The sequence below is a fragment of the Gossypium raimondii genome, chromosome 4 (genome assembly GCF_025698545.1).
Source record: "Gossypium raimondii isolate GPD5lz chromosome 4, ASM2569854v1, whole genome shotgun sequence".
Lineage (NCBI taxonomy): Eukaryota > Viridiplantae > Streptophyta > Magnoliopsida > Malvales > Malvaceae > Gossypium > Gossypium raimondii.
This window is the reverse complement of record NC_068568.1, coordinates 39,862,559-39,881,153: the sequence shown is the minus strand read 5'-3', so window position 1 is coordinate 39,881,153 and position 18,595 is coordinate 39,862,559. Positions and strand designations below refer to the sequence as shown.

At 32.1% G+C, this 18,595-nt stretch overlaps 2 protein-coding genes across 2 annotated transcripts; one reads left to right on the top strand and one right to left on the bottom strand.

Annotated features, from left to right (window-relative positions):
• Positions 1-5,005: 5,005 nt before the first annotated feature.
• Positions 5,006-6,706, top strand: LOC105779747 (protein phosphatase 2C 37). The gene is made up of 4 exons (XM_012603655.2): positions 5,006-5,573; positions 5,664-5,987; positions 6,070-6,175; positions 6,268-6,706. The coding sequence occupies exons 1-4, from the start codon at positions 5,106-5,108 to the stop codon at positions 6,597-6,599; spliced, it is 1,230 nt and encodes a 409-aa protein (XP_012459109.2). The 5' UTR covers positions 5,006-5,105; the 3' UTR covers positions 6,600-6,706.
• A 2,428-nt stretch (positions 6,707-9,134) lies between these two features.
• Positions 9,135-16,092, bottom strand: LOC105779746 (probable methyltransferase PMT11). The gene is made up of 9 exons (XM_012603653.2): positions 15,260-16,092; positions 12,455-12,607; positions 12,091-12,361; positions 11,602-11,712; positions 11,242-11,401; positions 10,738-10,995; positions 10,529-10,651; positions 10,075-10,152; positions 9,135-9,790 (listed from the first exon to the last, which is right to left on the bottom strand). Exons 1-9 carry the CDS (start codon positions 15,926-15,928, stop codon positions 9,589-9,591), a joined length of 2,025 nt encoding a protein of 674 aa, XP_012459107.2. The 5' UTR covers positions 15,929-16,092; the 3' UTR covers positions 9,135-9,588.
• Positions 16,093-18,595: the final 2,503 nt, after the last annotated feature.

Sequence of the window (18,595 nt, the reverse complement as noted above, 5' to 3'; positions counted from 1 at the left end):
CAAATGAGTTACATAATGCATGACATAATTTAAAACACAACCTTTATTAGCATATAAGTTATGTAATGCTTGACATAGTTAAATAGATAACACATAATGCAAGTCATAATTTAAAGATGCAGATTAATAATGGGAATTGGAAGCCCAACAACAATCCTAAGGGGCTAGTGAAATGCTTCCTTTGTGATGGTCCACATATGGTGATGGTTTGTACAAAGAAATCTACGCTTTCTGCCATTGAAGGGGATGATGAGCCAGACAAAACAACGATGAGACTTGGTTCAATGTGCATTCTGTCGAAGCCAAGAATGTCAAAGAGAATAAAAAAAAGCTAGTGAAGTGTTTCATATGTTGTGGTCTGCATAGGATGCAAGATTATCCAAAGTGATCCAAAATGTTCGTGATCAGTAAAGAGAATGAAGTGGAGCCCATTGAGAGTGAGGCTTTATAGCTTGGGTCGATGATACTCAATTTTGCTAAGGTGAAGAGGAACCGCAAATAAAAAAGGTTGACGTATGTGGACATCAACATCACAGAGTGAAGAAGGAGTGCTCTTGTTGATACTGGATGAGTAGTTGAAGTGCAATATGTCATCAATAAAACTTCAAGTTCAATGTTAAATAATCTAATATGCATTGCAATATGGTGGAAATATTGGATGAATATTTGCTAAACCTAATAAATGTAAAATAAACAATAGGCCGAATCAAATTATTTAATTAACATTTTCAAATTTTACATCTTACATATCTAAATATTATAATTACGGTGTTCTAACCATAAACCCTAAGCTTGTACAAGGTCTTGAGGCATGACCTCTTTTACCTACACTAGTATAGATTCTATAAAATCTTTCGGTAATTCGTTAAGGACCAAATTTATCATCCAATGAATTCCTAGAGTTTCCGAAATGGTTTTACGAATGTTATTGCCCGTAAAAAGCTGGACAATTCACTTTGTACCTTCCAGTGCAATACTCTTGCAAAATATTTAATCAACATTTCATACCATAATCTATCTAACCTAACTTCATTCTCTACATAAATAAATGTTCCCCGTAAAAAAATATATATTTATGTATTTCTAGCCTAAGACCAATATAACACATCCAAATTAGATTTTGCATTATGCGATTAATAGCAATTATGTGTGCAATAACACAAGTGTTGTTAGTATTCATTCTATAATTCTTTAATTACACCTCAAGAATAGCCATCTTTTCTCTTTGCTCTTGATTCCTAACACATCTTAGAGTACGATAAGCCCTAGCCATTGCACTGAGTATATCCGAAGATACTATTACAATTATCACTTACGTATGTCATTTACTTGATAATTATTAACTACTCTTACATTAACCGTTTCACTATAATTATCAACAATATACATTCACATACTTGTTTAAAAATTATTTAATTTTGAAACATAATTGCAAACTCAAACATATATATTTGTTTTAAACATAATGTGATAATATATTTTTATTTTGCTAACCTAACTTTATTGTATTATAAATTGGATTAATTTTGAATTTAAAAGTGGGGTGGTTTTGTGTGTGTGTGTGTGTGTGTTTTTGGATTTTAAGGGTTTATATAGTAGGGTTTTTAAAGATTGTATGGTCTTGTCGAGTAAAAAATCTTTGCCTAAATCAGCACAAATTGGATGGATTTGGGCAAAAATTCCTGCCTAAATCAGCACTATTCGACCTGATTTAGCAAGATTCTCTACGATTATCTATGCTTCAACAATGGATTGCAAAACAGGCTCAAATAGACTTGGTTTATGAGGATTTGAGCTTCTGCCTAGATCACCACAAACCAAGCCAATTTAAGGCTACAGTTCACCGATCAAAACATATCATTTAGGTGAAAAATTCAACCCAATATATGGAATATAAAAAATAATGGTTTCTCCAGTCACGTGGCACTGATCTTTTGAGGCGTCACTTCATGCGTGCTAGCTAAGTCTTTTACGTGGCAACAATTAACTAGATGGAATCCTTTGCTTTGATTATTGACCTTTTTCTCTTTAAGGTGGCTTATGACTCTAGGCCCTAGGGTTCTACTTCCACGTTTGCCGTAGGCAGATAAAAATACAAATATTTCTCTACATGTGTTATTTGGGTTTTCAAGTATTTAACAAAGAAACTACGTCCTTTTTTGCAATCATTTTTAACTTCTCGCTCTTTTTTACATCTTTTTTTTATTAAAATAAAAAAATATCATATTTAACAAAGATTATATATTTTAATATTTGAGGATAATAATGTTTAATTTAGATTTTAAAATTAGTTAAATAAAATTCATAATTAGATAATAATATTAACCATTAACTTTCATCAAATTAACCTTAAAATTTGAAATAAATCACATCAATGAAACTAACATAAAATCAAAAAATTCACAATTAATACTAAATTATACACCTTTAACAAATAATTTCAATGGCGATATATAAGAAGGGATTGTAGTGGATTAATGGTGTGTTTAGTATTGCTTCTAAGAAACACTATTGGAACAAAAGTATTCCTAAACAAACTGTTTTTTAAAGAAAAATATTTCTCCCAAATTAAAAATTGACCCAAAATCACTTTTTTTTTAGTTAAAAATTTTAACTTCTCTCCAAATATTTTTTTTTCAAAAGCATTTTAAGAACATTTCTAAACTAATCTGCTTTGATTATTGTATGCGTTCCAATTCAAAGAGTAATAATTTTAGGACATTAAAACTTTACCAAAGATCTAAATTTTAAGTAATAAAAATATATGAAACTAATTAATTAAAGTATATTGGCATTTAAAAAATAAAAATAAAATTTCTGAATCTATAAAATCTTGTTGTGAGTTCCAAAAAAGGGAGTGGGAAATTAGGTAAGTGTTAAAATTGGGGCAAATAACCAATAAAAGCCCATTTATTTTTAAAATTATCGAAATGGGCCAGGTTCTAAATTAATTACTGAAATGAACCATTTTCCCCAAAAACTCGTCCACGTCAGTGCGTTGTCAGGGGATAAAACAGAAAAACGCTTCCTTAAAAAAACGCTTTGTCCATGTGGACAAAAAACGCTCCCTCAAGGAAGCGCTTTGTCCACGTGGACAAAAAATGCTTCCTCAAGGAAGCACTTTGTCCACGTGGACAGAAAACGCTTCCTTGAGGGAGCGCTTTGTGTCCACGTGGATAGGATTTAGGGTTTTTTGCAATTAGAGTTAGAGCTTTGGGGTTTTTGAGTTTTTAAATTTTAGGGATTTAAGGAAAAAATTAAATAAATAAGAGTTTAAGGTTTAAGGTTTCTTAATTAAATTAATTATAAATTTTAAAAAATTAGAAATTATTTATTAAGTCTAACTTTATTTAAATATAGTTAAATATTAATTACAATTATTATATTTTTCTCGAATTTTGAATTTAAACTTCTACAGTTTAAAAATATATTAAATATTAAAATATTAAAATTTATGTTAAATTCCATTAAATAAAGTTATTAATACTTATTTATAAATCATTCACTAACAATCAATAAAATATTTACCCATGATCTTAATACCTTAATTAAGGAATTATTATCCTAAAATATTCTATTATTAATATGATTGTATTATATTAAATTTCATGTATGTTTTTGCATATTATATTATATTAATATTTTTAATTTATTATAAATTTAAAATTACAACAAAAGATAAATTTAATATATATATATATATATATATATATATATAAACTTTTAACTCTTTTTTGTTTTCATTAAAAAACTCTTTTTCTATTTTAAAATTTGAAAATAAAAAATTCATTATATATATTTTATTTTTAATTTATTATTAAAAATTCTTTTAATAAATTTAATTTTTACTAAAATATTTAATTTTATTAGTTTATTTTTTAGAAGAAGTTTAAAATATATAACGAATAACAACTAGTTTTATTTGATTTTTCCTTAAAACCCTAAATACTAAACCCCAATCTAATTTTTTAAAATTTATAATTAATTTACTCAAGTAACCCCAAGCCCTAATTTATTTGATTTTTTCTTTAAAACCCTAAACACTAAACCCTAATCTAATTTTTAAAATTTATAATTAATATACTCAAGTAACCCTAAACCCTAATTTATTTAATTTTTTCCTTAAAAACCTTAAACACTAAACCCTAATCTAATTTTTTAAAATTTATAATTAATTTAATTAAGGAACCCTAAACCCTTATTTATTTAATTTTTTCCTTAAAACCCTAAAGTCTAAAAATTTAAAAATCTCAAAATCCTAACTCTAATTGCAAAAAACCCTAAATCCTAAAAGTGGAGAAAGCGCTTCCTTGAGGAAACATTTTCCTGCTCTATCCCTTGGTAACACACTGACGTGGAGGCGTTTTTGGGAGAAATAGTCCATTTCAATAATTAATTCAGAACTTGGCCCATTTCGATAATTTTAAAAATAAAAGGCTTTTATTAGTATTTGCCCTTAAAATTGCAAAAAGAGGACGGTACACTAAAATATTTCTCCAAAACAAGAGCTTTAGTGCGCACCATCCGGTCCACGTCATCGTATAACACGTGTCAATTGCTAGGTTATCGAAAGCTCAGATATTCTGATCAGATCTTTGACATGTGGTCCCTCACGTGTCCTAATCTTCTCTGTTACGTAGACACTTTCATTGTACAACTGTCAGTATTTTATAAAATATATTAAAAGTAATTTTACCTTTGCTACTCTAGGACCACATGGGTGTCAGTCTGTCAGATAACCAAGGTTCATTTTTATCTGTACGTGTCGTAAAAGCATTGGCTAGAGTGTTCAACATCACTCAGGAGGAAGTTACACGTGGCATATTATCAACCAATGTGCTCAAATGGACGGTGCCTGATTACCTTCATGCAATTCAGATAAATCGACGTCACACCAACTGTACGTGTCGGGTACCGCTTTGCCCGGAGGTGACGGGCAGTCTACCCGTAGTTTTGGTGTGGCCCCCAGGTGAAGTTAGAGCTCTCAGTACAAAAACTTCCATCCTGCTTCAATCTGAAAAGAAGGGGGGAAAAAACTTGTTCGTCAGTGAAAAACAGTTGATTTTCTTTTTTTCTTCTTTATAAAGAACTAGTAATCAAATCGAATGGCGGGAATATGCTGTGAAGTTGTTGGAGAAAGTGAAGCAGCGGCTCCGGTTGAACCAACTTCAAGAGCTTCTCGTCGCCGGAGAATGGAGCTTCTACCGTTTAAATTAGTGGCCGAAGCTGCTGTTCTACCGCCGTTAGAGAACGGCCGGAAACGTCAAAAGCTCGATCTCGTTCGCCCGACTTCTCGTGATTGTGATAACGCTGTTCAAAACTCGGATACTGATAAGCTTGAGAAAGATCAAGAACTTAATGGAAGTCTAAATTTTAATGGAGCAGTAAAATCAGGAGCCGTAGAAGAAGAAAAGGAATCGCCGAAGTTCGGCATGACATCCGTTTGCGGAAGGCGACGAGATATGGAAGACGCCGTTTCGATTCACCCTTCGTTTTGCAAACAAAGCCGGCAAGTTCAAATGTCGTCGGATGTTCACTTTTACGGCGTCTTCGACGGCCATGGCTGCTCTCATGTACTAAAAAATTCAAAATAATTCTTAAATTTAAGTTTTTTACTGAGAATTTTTTCAGTTTTAGCTGACTTCCGTTTTTTACTTTTATAGGTTGCTATGAAGTGTAAAGATCGATTTCATGAGATATTGAAAGAAGAAATCGAAGCGTGCGGCGGACAGAAGGCGGTGGAGTGGAAGGGGACGATGGAGAGGAGCTTTGAGAGGATGGATGAGGAAGTTCAAAAATGGACGCTGGACGCTAAGGAGCGTTCAAGTTGCCGATGCGAACTTCAAACTCCACAGTGCGACGCCGTTGGCTCCACCGCAGTGGTTGCTGTCGTTACGCCTGATGAGATCATCGTTGCTAACTGTGGTGATTCGCGCGCTGTTTTATGCCGGAACGGCGTCGCTTTACCTCTTTCCGACGATCACAAGGTGAGGATTTTACTTTCTATATATAAATTTCACTGAAATTTAAGAAAACAGAAGATTTATTCATTTATTTATTTTATTTCAGCCGGACCGACCCGACGAAATGCTCCGAATCCAAGAAGCCGGTGGCCGAGTAATTTACTGGGATGGTCCTCGTGTTCTTGGCGTGTTAGCCATGTCCAGAGCAATTGGTAAGCTTTTATCGTTAGAAAAAACACTTTTTGTTTTTTAAATTTTGTATTCTACAAAATTTAAATTTAATAAATTTATTTTTATATTTCAGGGGATAATTATTTAAAACCCTTTGTTATATCGGAACCTGAGGTGACAATAACGAAGAGAAAAAGGGAAGAGGAGTGTTTGATATTAGCGAGCGATGGGTTATGGGATGTGGTACCAAATGATACAGCATGTGGAGTTGCGCGTATGTGTTTACGCGCTGAAAAATCGGTGTCACCGAGTAGTGAAGCGGCTGTGAAGGGTGGCACAGCCGAGAGTTCCGACAAGGCCTGTTGGGATGCTTCAATTTTATTAACAAAATTGGCCTTGGCCAGGCACAGTACGGATAATGTTAGCGTTGTTGTGGTTGATTTGAAGAAAAATCAGCCGCTGTGATGAAAATAAATATAATTATTATCCTGAAAATATATTGTATTTTTTAATTGCAAGATGTAAAGTTTAATCGAAATTCGAAGAAAAGAAGAAATGGGTGTGAAGTTTTTCATATTTTCTTAATTTTGTGACTAAAAATATCTAATTAAATTGATGTATTACTAATCAAGTTGCATGTTTTCTTAAAACGAAATTAACCCTGGTTTGTAATAGATATGAATCATGTTTGACCAGTCAAGATTTGGGTTTCATAATGCAATTTCCCCATCTGGTTATTCTATAAATTGTCCATATGAATCCCGAATAAAATACTGAAATTGATAAATGATATTATTTTATTAATAAGATATAAAGATGTTAATTACAAAAAAAAATAAGAGAGATACAAAATAATAAAATAAACAATAACAGTAGGCCAAAATGCAATATATAGAGATTTTGTAGAAATTTCCTTTTCCTCCTTTATCTTGCTTTGATCTTCATATAAGTTCTTTTACATCTCTATCTTTTGCTGCAAATTATCAATATTTTTTTGTACAGTTTCAATTTTGATTTCTTTTTGAAAATCTGGAATAAATTTTATATAAAGTTAGATACCTAGTAAAAAGGTAAAACGAAAAAAAACATGGAGTTATGTTTTTTTATACAAAACAATTTATGTAATAACTAAATTAATTTTAAAAATAAAACAAAAACAATTAATTAAAAATAACAATGGAAACAATAAAAATGCTACCTTTAATTCTCGATTGTGTGATCAAGATTTCTTCTTTGCCCACGTACTTAGCGTTATATATGAAAAAATTCTGAAATTTTTGGTAACATAGGAGCATGTAAATTAATTCGGAATATTGAAATTTGTAAGCAACATAATTGATTAGTCAATAGCATTAATTTCGGAGAAATTAAATGAATATGAAAATGATTACAGTCCAATATATATATTTTGAATAATCTCATTATAAGTTGTGGTCATACATGTTATTCTTAACATAATATCTATAACTATTTATAATCCGTCCTCCTCAACCAATAAATAGAAGGATGATGTGCTTCATTATATTCAAATGTATATCCTCCTGCATTGACAACAATATTTATACTAATCGAGTTAGAACTCAATCGACTAGTCAAATATATATAATTGATTAGTCAACAATGGACAAATTAATAAAAATTACGAAATAACATATTAATGGAAGGTAACTATTATGCTTTGAAATCTTTCCTTTGCTTTCATGAGCCAAAAAAAAAAGACCTTTGGAATATAAGAGAGTCACAATTCAGATAGATAATTTATAGGTGGTTAAAGTTTTGTCCATGAAGGAGTCGGTAGACTAACTCAAGTATTACCTTGCTCAGAAGAATTCAACGAATTATAAATTCTAAAGGATACTGAATTATTTTAGTTATGTTTTGATAGTGGCATCATTTCTTTTAGATTAAATACATAAAAAATTTAATTAAAACAATAATTCAACCACTCAAACTTTATTCTCATAATATTTAATACTAAACCCTTAATAAATAAGACTCATAGTAAAAACCATTTGTAGAAAAGTTGTTGTAGTATTTTAAAAAAGTCAAAAGCTAAGGTCCATTGCAGTGCGTGAAAGGACAGATATAGAAGAGAAGAGAAGAGAAGTGAGTTTATAGGGTAGGATTCCATCTCCACCCATGATCCGATTTGATTCGGCTCACAAACACCCGTATCCAATTGGGATACAACACCTGGAATTTAGGTCTCTGAACCCATCACTATCTTCACCGCTGGCTTAGATTTTGTTAGATTTTATGATGTTGACTCCTCTCCGCTTTTATTTCCCCTTTTCTTATTTTCTCCCCAATCACAATGTCTTACCTTCTAATACTTTTGACTTTGATTCACGGACGTTGGTCACCTTTCTTTTCTTATTATTTTGATTTTAAAATCATATATAATAAATTCAAAAATACTTTTTTATAAAATTCTAAAATTTTAAAACTCAATAACATATAAACATTGAAAATTAAAATTTTCAAGAAAAGAAAAAACAACTTAAATTGTTTTGGATTTAAATATATTGTTTTAAATTTCTAGAGCTTAAAGTTTTTAAAATAAATAAAATTTATAAAAAAATTTCTAGAATGTATATCCTTGAAAATTGAAGTTCTTTTTTTTGTATTTTAAAAAATACTTAAATACCCTTTTAAGATTTTTATAAAATTTCTCCATTTTATATATTAATTTGACTCTTTAAAATTTATTTATATATTTAAATTTTGATTCTAAAATTTTAAATATATATTATACATTATTTTAATATTTTAATCAATATAATATAATGTTTAAAAAACACATGACAATTCTAATAACACCACATCGTTGAGTCAAAGTCAAAACATTTTTTATTTTAAATTTAATGCTTTTAATTAAATAAACTAATTTTCATGTGACATATTATGAATGTCACGTGATACATACATGATTAGCATCACATGACGGGTAATGAAGTGATAATTTAAGTAGCAAAATGAAAAAGAAAATCTATTTGCGGATTTTTAAAATTACCAAATTGGCTTTTAACTAACGGTAAATCGAATAATGGGTTTTAACTTTTTTACCCACAATCAGATAAGAATTATGATTCTCTAAATACATCATTATTTAAAAAAAGAAAAAAGAAAAACTGAACAGTCACATTGGAGTCTAAATAATGCTCCTACTGCCTAGAGAAAAATAAAATGCACCTACAATGACCGTATATGTTACAATTAAGTTAGAAAAGTGTCTACCTTTCACCCCAGGACATCATCCTTGTCTGTAGCACACAGCACACCAATTATAAGCATCCCCCCGTTCCATGACTTGCATCCTTCAATCCTCTTATCTGCAGTTCAAATTTCGATACACAAGCTTCTTTCTTTCGCTTGCAAATGACTGCGCTTCTCGAATTATCTTTCCAATTTGCATTACTAAACATCACACATAATACTTAAAGTTCCAATTTGTTCAACCATGACGCTTGTCACATGTCAAGATCCTGTAACTTGCATGAGGACCTTCGGATGTATCACGTAGAGTTGGCCGCCAACCCATGGCTTTTGCAATGTCTTCAAGTTCATCCATAACATCCAGAGAATCACGTATGTATACACGTCCACCAGGTCTCAATATCCGGTCCATTTCAAGCATGATTGTAGACATATTGCACCTGATATACAAGTACAAATAATTAAATTACAAATAAACTGAACCATAACTAATGAACTTCCAAATCCCAGTGGTGACGCCCCTATCAGATACCACCTTCCTTTCTTGCTATAAAATAACCATTTTACGGACCTTGAATATTCATTTCAACAATGAATTTCACCATTTAAGGTGCCAAATCAAATCTTCTGTTTTAAAGCAAAAATCAATGTCCCGACATGACCCGAACTTCAATAATCAGATAGCAGAGGAAAACTAGACCAATTTCAAGGTATTAAGGTGTACCTTTTCCTCTCAATTGAGAAGAGGCCTGCTGCATGCAAAAAATCATAGGTCCTTGGGTATGTATCAAATGGTTCACACCTGGTAAATCAGACAAGATTTAGCAAATAACTCGGTTGAAGCAATAAAAACAAACACAGCATACTCTTCGGTTTAGACAAAACCTAAATCATATTCCTATAGGATGAGAGTGACGAAACAAATATTAAGCGTACAACATTTTGAAACAAGGAAATGGTTAAAGCAATGTAATCCAGAAACATGAAAGAGGTAAAAGCTGGAAGGGAAGGGTTTATTTGAGGTGTAGATAACTTTACTTGGATCCTAAGCAATGAGTTTTTTTCTTTTCGGCCATGAGATCGTAAGTAATGATTAAAAATCATCAATGAAAGTGCATCCGTTACTATACAATAAACTACAGAGTTTCCTGATTGGAATTATGGTAAAGAAAAAGTACCAGTCATGCATGACCCCTATTAATCCACGATCATAAATAACAGGCAAGGTATTGGGCCCACTAATAGGGACCACGTTTAGAACCCAAGCATCAAGTTGATTCTCAATTATCGCGGCCGCAAATCTGCACAATATATAAATCACAGATTTGAGAAATGCTGAAGCAAGTATATGCCTGTAGTACAGTCCAAGACTAGGTTTAAAGAATACCCTCCAAAGCTAGCTCTCATGTCCAATACATTTCTCAGTTGAAATTTCTTCCAATGAAGAGCACGGACATAGCTATCCACTATTTCATTCCAGTATTTTGATTCTGCCATGAAGAGCTCTTTTCTGGCTATATATGAATCTATTTGTATGCTCTGCAGCCTGTCAGGTGGAATTTGCAGACGAGCAGGCCAAGGAGCAACATTTGCACCATATCCATTCTCAGGAAGTCGACTAATGCAGGCCTTCAGGTCAACATACCTGAGAGATTATGCAAATATCTTGTAACTAACTTAAAACTACTCAGACAAGTAAAATAAAAAGGCCTAATTAAGTTATAGGTTCAGAATACATTTAAAATTAATCCAGGGAGCCTCAGGACGTTATAACTATATACAAATGAAATTGACAAATATTAACTGATGAAAGGCATCAGAAACAAAACCACCTTTCTAAGCATCTCATTATGCATCGTTTTTCAAATAAAAGGCAGAGTGGTGAACATACCAAACATTATCTGGGTCATCATCTTGATCACACAAAGGAGGACTAGTCCCGGCTTCACGGCTTAAATAACAACTGTTGTCCAAGGGCTTCTGCCATATAGCAATATATCCCTCCTTCTTTACAAGATTCCAGCAGAGGCGAGTAGTAAGGTTAAGCATCTCTGAAAGTACAGAAAATCTAATATGTAATTCCGTACAAGCTGCTAACAGCATGTTTAATCAAAAGAACACAGGCCATGAAGAAATGCTCGACCAGGATAAAGTATGTTTGATTTAAAGTTGAACTTTCTAGTACACATGAGTATACAGTTATCACATTTCTTCGCATGATTATCATGAATTCTAGGTCCAGAATTTATACCTTCCCACCGTTCCTCAAGGGCTTCTTCATGCTTGTAAACTGGCTGGGCAGCCCAAGCAAAATATCCACCAGCCCTGAGCATTCTATTGACCTCAAGAAGCAAAATTCCATCTTCATTATACAGCATAAGAATGGAAGGATGCATTAGAATGTATCCCAGAATTCAACTTTATAACAGTAAAAGAAGAAAACATGACAAAAAACTATCCTAGAGACATCTAAAGAAACATAATAGCATTTTCTGCAACATACACAAGAAGGGGTAAATGTGGATTTTTGTTTAAGAAATGGTAGAAGAAGATGGTAAACTTATTGGCAAAGAGATGGAAATTGGTATCGCAGGAATTCCTCACTGGAAAAGTGAAAAAGAGACCAGATAGAATGAGCATATACAGGAGATGAAAATTCAAATGGTACTGAAATTATTAGTATTTCCCTTTTCCTTGCTGCTAGAAAATCACTAGATAAGACTGGAGCAAAAAGTTTTACCATCACGAGTCCAATTGATACGACATCTAGAACAATGTATCAAATCAAAGGCTTGACTTGGGTACAACAAACGGCGAGTTGCAAATGCGGCTGCCATTGCAGGCACTCCACGCTCAAGTGCAAATTGAATCTGGTTTTCATGGACATCTTTGGGAGCAATAGACATGGTTATAACATTCCGTGACATCAAATAGGCACCAAAACTTGCCACACCACATCCAACATCCAGAACAACCCGAATATGATGTCCAAATGTAATATCAGGGACCACCTGGATATACAGATTAGAATTTGATAATCAGAAACAAAATCAACAGACCAAATTTCTTGGAGTTTAACATGCATTTAAAATTTTAATAACAACCTTAGAAATCTGATTCAGGTATTGATCTGCCCCATGTATGAACTGTGTGCCACCTCCAGGAAACTTGAATTTATCCTTCCCTTTTCTAGAAATCCAATTTTGGCCACCTTTGTCTTCTACTAGACGTGTATGAGGAACATTGTTGAACCATACCTATCCATCAAAACAGTATACCCCTATTAGACAACCAGGTTGGCTACAAATTAGAGAAGCAATAAACCAATCAAACAGTAACAATACTACTTTAAAAGAAACCTTCAAGTAACAAAAAATACTTCCAAAAGCACAAAACGAGGGTTAAAAGGAAAAAGGAAGATACTCAAAATATATTTTCCTCTAATCCCTGGGCAACAAAAGGTGAAAAGAAAGCAAAACCACCAAAACGTAATAAAAAGTTCATCTCTATTTCTATTTCTCAGCTTCTCACCAACTGAACTTAAGTCCAACCAATGAACCTTCAATATCTGATACGAACCCAAGAGGGGGTAAACTCATTTAAGTTCAAGTTTGTAACATCAGCCAACTTGTGATGAAATTTTAGATAGAATATGAGCATTTTTTGGATTGAGTTGTCTTCTTATGGGTCAGAGAACTGTCTCTTAGCTTCACAACGCACTCTGAAACACATCAATCTGAGTTTAAGAGCTCAACTTATGGTCATTTTAATGAAGTGTACCAACAAGAAATTTTTGGAAGAATTTAATACAATTTTTTTTAGTTGAAGGCTTTGGATCAGTACTTAAATCATATTGGGTAACTTGGGAGCCCACTTTGGAAGTTAAATTCGACCTCAATGAGCCCAAAAAGTAATCGTCAATAGGAAGTTCACTTCGCCATGAAAAAGAGCAAGTGTTTCAGTTGAAATATAACATAGAAGGAAGATTGAACAAGGACTTTACTTGACCAGTCATTAGAGTTCTTAAGAGAATTAAAGTCTTATTTATAAATGTAACGTTTACATCATTCTTTAATTTTGATTGGTTAGAACACTAGGAGTTTAAAGTAATTCTAGTGGTTAGGAAGAGCTTTATTTACATATTTATTAGATTTTTAATTTGGAATAATTATTTCTTTTAAACTCTTATAACTTGGCCCATAAATAGCAACATCCAATAGATTATAATTTTCCTTAGTGAAATTTTGTTCTTTCCTGTGAGATGCAAATAGCATTTTGAGAGTTCAAGTGATTTGACTCTTGTTTTCTTTTAAAGTTTGTTACTTCCCAAGATTTTTAGATTCGTAAAGTTTTCATCCTTCAAAGCTTGATTATTGATGAGTTTTTTTTTTTCAAGAAAAGATCTTTGAAAGCTTTTACCGCTAAAATTGCTTTCAAAACCTAAAATGCACTAATCTTCTTCATTCTTCTTTCTTTTGGAACAATTGTATAGAGTTTCTTTAAGTTTGGAACATCATCCATAGTGCAACTGAGTTGAGTTGTCTCATTATGGATCAAATAACTGTCTCTTAGCTTCATAATGCACTTTGAAATACGATAATCAGAGTCCAGGGGCCCAAGTTATAGCCGTTTTAATAAAGATTGTGCAAGCAGAAATTTCTGGACAAATTCAATACAGGTTTTTTGAGTTGAAGGCTTGGGATCAGTACTTAAATCATATCGAGCAGCTTGGGAGCCCACATTGCAAGTCAAATTTAACCTTAATGAACCCAAAGAATAGTCACCCATAGGAGGCTTACTTAGACATGAAGAAAACAAGAGTTTCAGTTGAAATATAACATAGAAGATTGGAAAAGGACTTTATTTGGTCAATCATTAGAGAGCTTTTATGAGAATTAAAGTCTCATTTTTAAGGGGGCGTAGGAATGTAACATAGGATTATGAGAATGTTAAATTACAAAGTGGAATACCCAGTATGTTACATTACCTTGTTTTGTTCATTAGGCTAGAGGTTCGGTTGGCGAGATGTAAGAGTACTTAGAAGTAAATTTTACTAGATTTATAGAATTTAATTTTTTAAAACAAGCTTAGTTCCTTTAATATTTTTTTGTCTCAATTTCTATAAAATTAAAACAAATTATTATAGTTCTTATTGTTTTATTACAATTTATATATCAATAAGTAACTAACTCACGTTGAAATAAATTTATAAGTCATAACTATAATCATAATTAATATACTAATAAATTAATCATTAAAGTAAATATAATAATTATAATTTTAAAATATGACATCTAGAACTTTTTGTTTTAATTAGACTTAAATTTTATTTAGGAAGAGGACTAAACTGATTAAAATAACAAAAGCAAAGGGTAACTTGCTTCAAATTTTAAGATTTTGGAATTTCGCATCAATGCAGTCCTAAAACACACACATAAGTTAAGCTTGTCTACAGTTTTTCATTCTACTATGTTTTCTATAAAGATCTAAAGATGCCAAATCCATTTTAGTACTTTAACTTTAAGGCATGTAATCTTACACTAAACGCAAACTCTCGTCCAACTAAACTACAAACCATTTAATTTCTCCTTCCTAACCACTTCCGAAACAGCCAGTTGGCTCTAATTATCAACTCATGACTCAATCACACAAGCTCAGTTCGATATTCTACATTCTATTTAATTTGCACTTTCTAAACACCCAAAAACAGAAAAAAGCCAACTCAGACACTGTTGATTCTAATTTTTCCACTAGTGACTCCAACTGAGCCCCATATTCTCCATGTTAAGCTTAAGTATTCACCGAGCTCAGACCCAGTAGTTAAATAATCTAGAAAAAAATTACATCAATAATTCGCTATTCTATTTACTTTTAACATGTATTTTTCAAAATTAAATAGAATTATTTACCTCATCGCGGCTCCTAGGCCAGGGGATCGGAGGGCGATATCCTTTTGGAGCTGGAACCAAGCAATTCAATCCTTTCCCTTTCTCCGGGCAATGCCGTTCAAATCTCTCCCCTCTCTCCGTCGATTTAAGCCTCTTAATCGCTTCCACGTTATCCAAACACGGTATATACTCTCTCATATTTTCTCCGCAAAACCCAAACTTCTTCACCCTAAAGGTAGACCTAACATCCTCTTTACCCGTTTCCGCCTCAATCTCCGCTCCGTTATCCCAATTCTCCACCAAATCCGTATCAAACTCCCCGATCTCAAACTTATCCGACATTGTACCATTCTCATCTACGATCCCGTAAATCTTGAACTCTGGAGGTGGAGGCGGAGCTTTCAAAGACCCCGACGCCCACTTTCCTTCGCTTTTAGCTGAACGAGGAGGTTCCGGAGTGTCAATGAGAGCGGAGACATTGAATTCTTTATTGAGATTAGGAGAAAGAGCGATGGAAGGTGAATACGACGTCGTTCCAGAAGGGGATTGGCGGGAGAAGAAGATAAGTTGGCGGGAACCGTCGGACCAGTGTTTGCCTAAGTAAAAGGAAGCGACGGAAATAAAAATAAAGGCCGCGAATTTGATCGACGTTTGGCTTTTGAGGGAATCGACATGGCCGAGAAGTTTCATGGTTGAGAAACGCTTCAAAACGACGGCGAATGGCGGAGATCCGGTGTGCCGTTTTCTGAATCAGTGGCTTGAAGTACCGACTTTCTTTAAAAATTTCCCAAAGCTGGAAATTCGATTGATTTGTGTTTTGCTAGCGTCACTTGTCGGTGAACGAAAATTTATTTTAAATTTGATTTAATATAATAACTAAGTTTAAATCCATGTTATACATCTCATACTCAACTCAAATGTGTTTTGACAATCAACGCAATTAGCACGACTCAAATACAAGTTATTAGACATCACATGTAATTTCATTATCGATGAAATTTTAAAATTTACAATTCTTTAAATTTTAATTTCTTTTAAAATATAGTTGTGCTGAAAAAAATTATGATAATTTTATGTATTCTTAAATCAAATAAGAAATAGACCTATTAAAGGAAGTATTGAGTAAAGTTTTGTTTAATTAAAGTGGATCAAATCTAACTATATAGATATTAATTAGTTTTTATATATATAATCCACGAGTTAATTGTGTATTAATTAATATATATTATATTATTTATTAAAATTTGTAACAATATGATTGAGGAAGTAAAAACAGTTTAATATAAATGTTATATTTTTAGAATCATAATAATTTGTATTTTGATCAATATAAATTGGGATAATGGCAAAAAATACACTTGTACTTTAACAAAATTTTCATTGCGGTTCCTCTACTTTTAATTTGTCCAATGTGATACTTGAATTTTAATTCTTGTCTATCAATCTAGTACCTTCGTCTAACGATCTTAATTCCTAACAGAAGTTTACATGTGGGCTAATTATATACTACCACGTGTGTAACATGCCTTACCCGAGTGAACTCAAGTAACGAATGTTATATTGAACATTGAACATACATTTATGATTTCAAACACTTTTAAATTAAACTTTTAATAGTGAATTCAAGACCTTTTTACACTTTTAGGAATATAACTAGACTATTAATAAAGATTAATTGCATATAAAATTTGTTTCAAGTCTTATTTAATTGGAATAAAAAATTTCAACTACAAGTCTATATGTCTTGAGACCAAGGCCTACATGTCTTGAGACATTGCCATAACACTGTAGAAGTTTAGCTTCAATGTTGTCCTATCTCGACACAAAGTCCTTTATGTCTTGAGATATGGCTCGATAACTGTAGATTTTTACCTTCGAAGTTTGTACGTCTTGAGACACACTTCACATGCTTCAAGACCTAGAATAGGAGACCTAAAAATTATGTTTTCAAACACACCCAAACCATACCAAAATCGTGTAACAGCTCAATTTTGGGTCTAGTCGGAATAGTAGTTTTGGGACCACAAATCCGAAGAGGAAAAAAATGTAATGGCCTGAATTTTCAGAGGTGTCGGAACGGTGATTCGAGATCACTAAATTCGATAAATGGGTAGAAAATATTATTAATTTAGTGAGTATAAGTTAAATGTGAAGTTAGGAAAATTTTTGAAATAGTAAATAGTACACTAGAAATAAATATTAAAATAATTAGAATCGAAAATGAGGTATCGAGGCCTCAGGGATTTTAAACCGAGCCATAAACATTTTTATAAATATTTATGTAGTGTTAAAAAGTTAGTATTAAAGTTTCGTTAAGAAATTTTAAAGTTCCGATAATTAATTGATCAAAAAGGACTAAATTGTAACAAATGAAAAATTATGGGAAATGATTAAATAGCTTAAATGATAAAAGGAAGAGGTCTTAAAAGGAAACTAGACCCAAGGTCTATTTGGGCTGGACGGCAAAGGCATGAAATCAGCAACAAAGTAAGGAGAATTAAGGGCAAAATTGGAATATTGCAAAATTTACTTAATAAAGTTAGGACCAATGTGGAATTATCTAGATTTCTCTTTATTTTTATGCATTCTCATCAGAAAAAACACCGTAGAAGAGTTTCCTTAAGCTGGTTCTTCCTATTTTTACTGCAGTTAAGTTCAATTCTTGATTATTTCTTGAAAATTTTATGTTTTTGTGACTTTTACAACTAGGCCCACTTGTTGAATTCATTAGTTTTTGATTCTATGAAAGAAGTTGAAAGTTGCTATGAATATGTGCTGGAAGTATATGATGATTTAGCATGGAATTAGAGTTTTAAATTGTTCATATGCTGATTTTATTGAAAGAATTGAATAGAAAGTGAATGTTTGGGACCTAATAGTAAAAGAGTTTGAAGATAAAGTTATATGTGGAAATTCTGAATTTCAATAGTTGTATAACAACTTATAATGTCTAGGTAAAGTATTAATTGAGAAAATTAGATTAATTGAGGGGTTAATTGAGAAAGGACCGAATTGTATAAACCGTGAAATTTGTGGCAAAATGGAAACAAACATTTTGCACTAAAGCAGTTTTGGACAGCAGCAGTAGTCTAACTTTGAAAAATCACCAAAAATTTTGAGAATTTAATTAGAGGATGAATAAAATATGAAATTAAAGCTTGTTGAGTCTAATTTCTCATAGAAGAAACGGTGTAAGTAATGGAATTGTAAATTTTGAGATATTTGAAGTTTAGTTAGACCGAGTCAGAATGAGTTCGAAATCCACTGTTCTGACTTTGGAAAATTGTTAAAATTTGTACAAAAATAATTATGAGTTATAGTTTATATGCTTAGAATCCTTAATGAGTCTATTTTCAA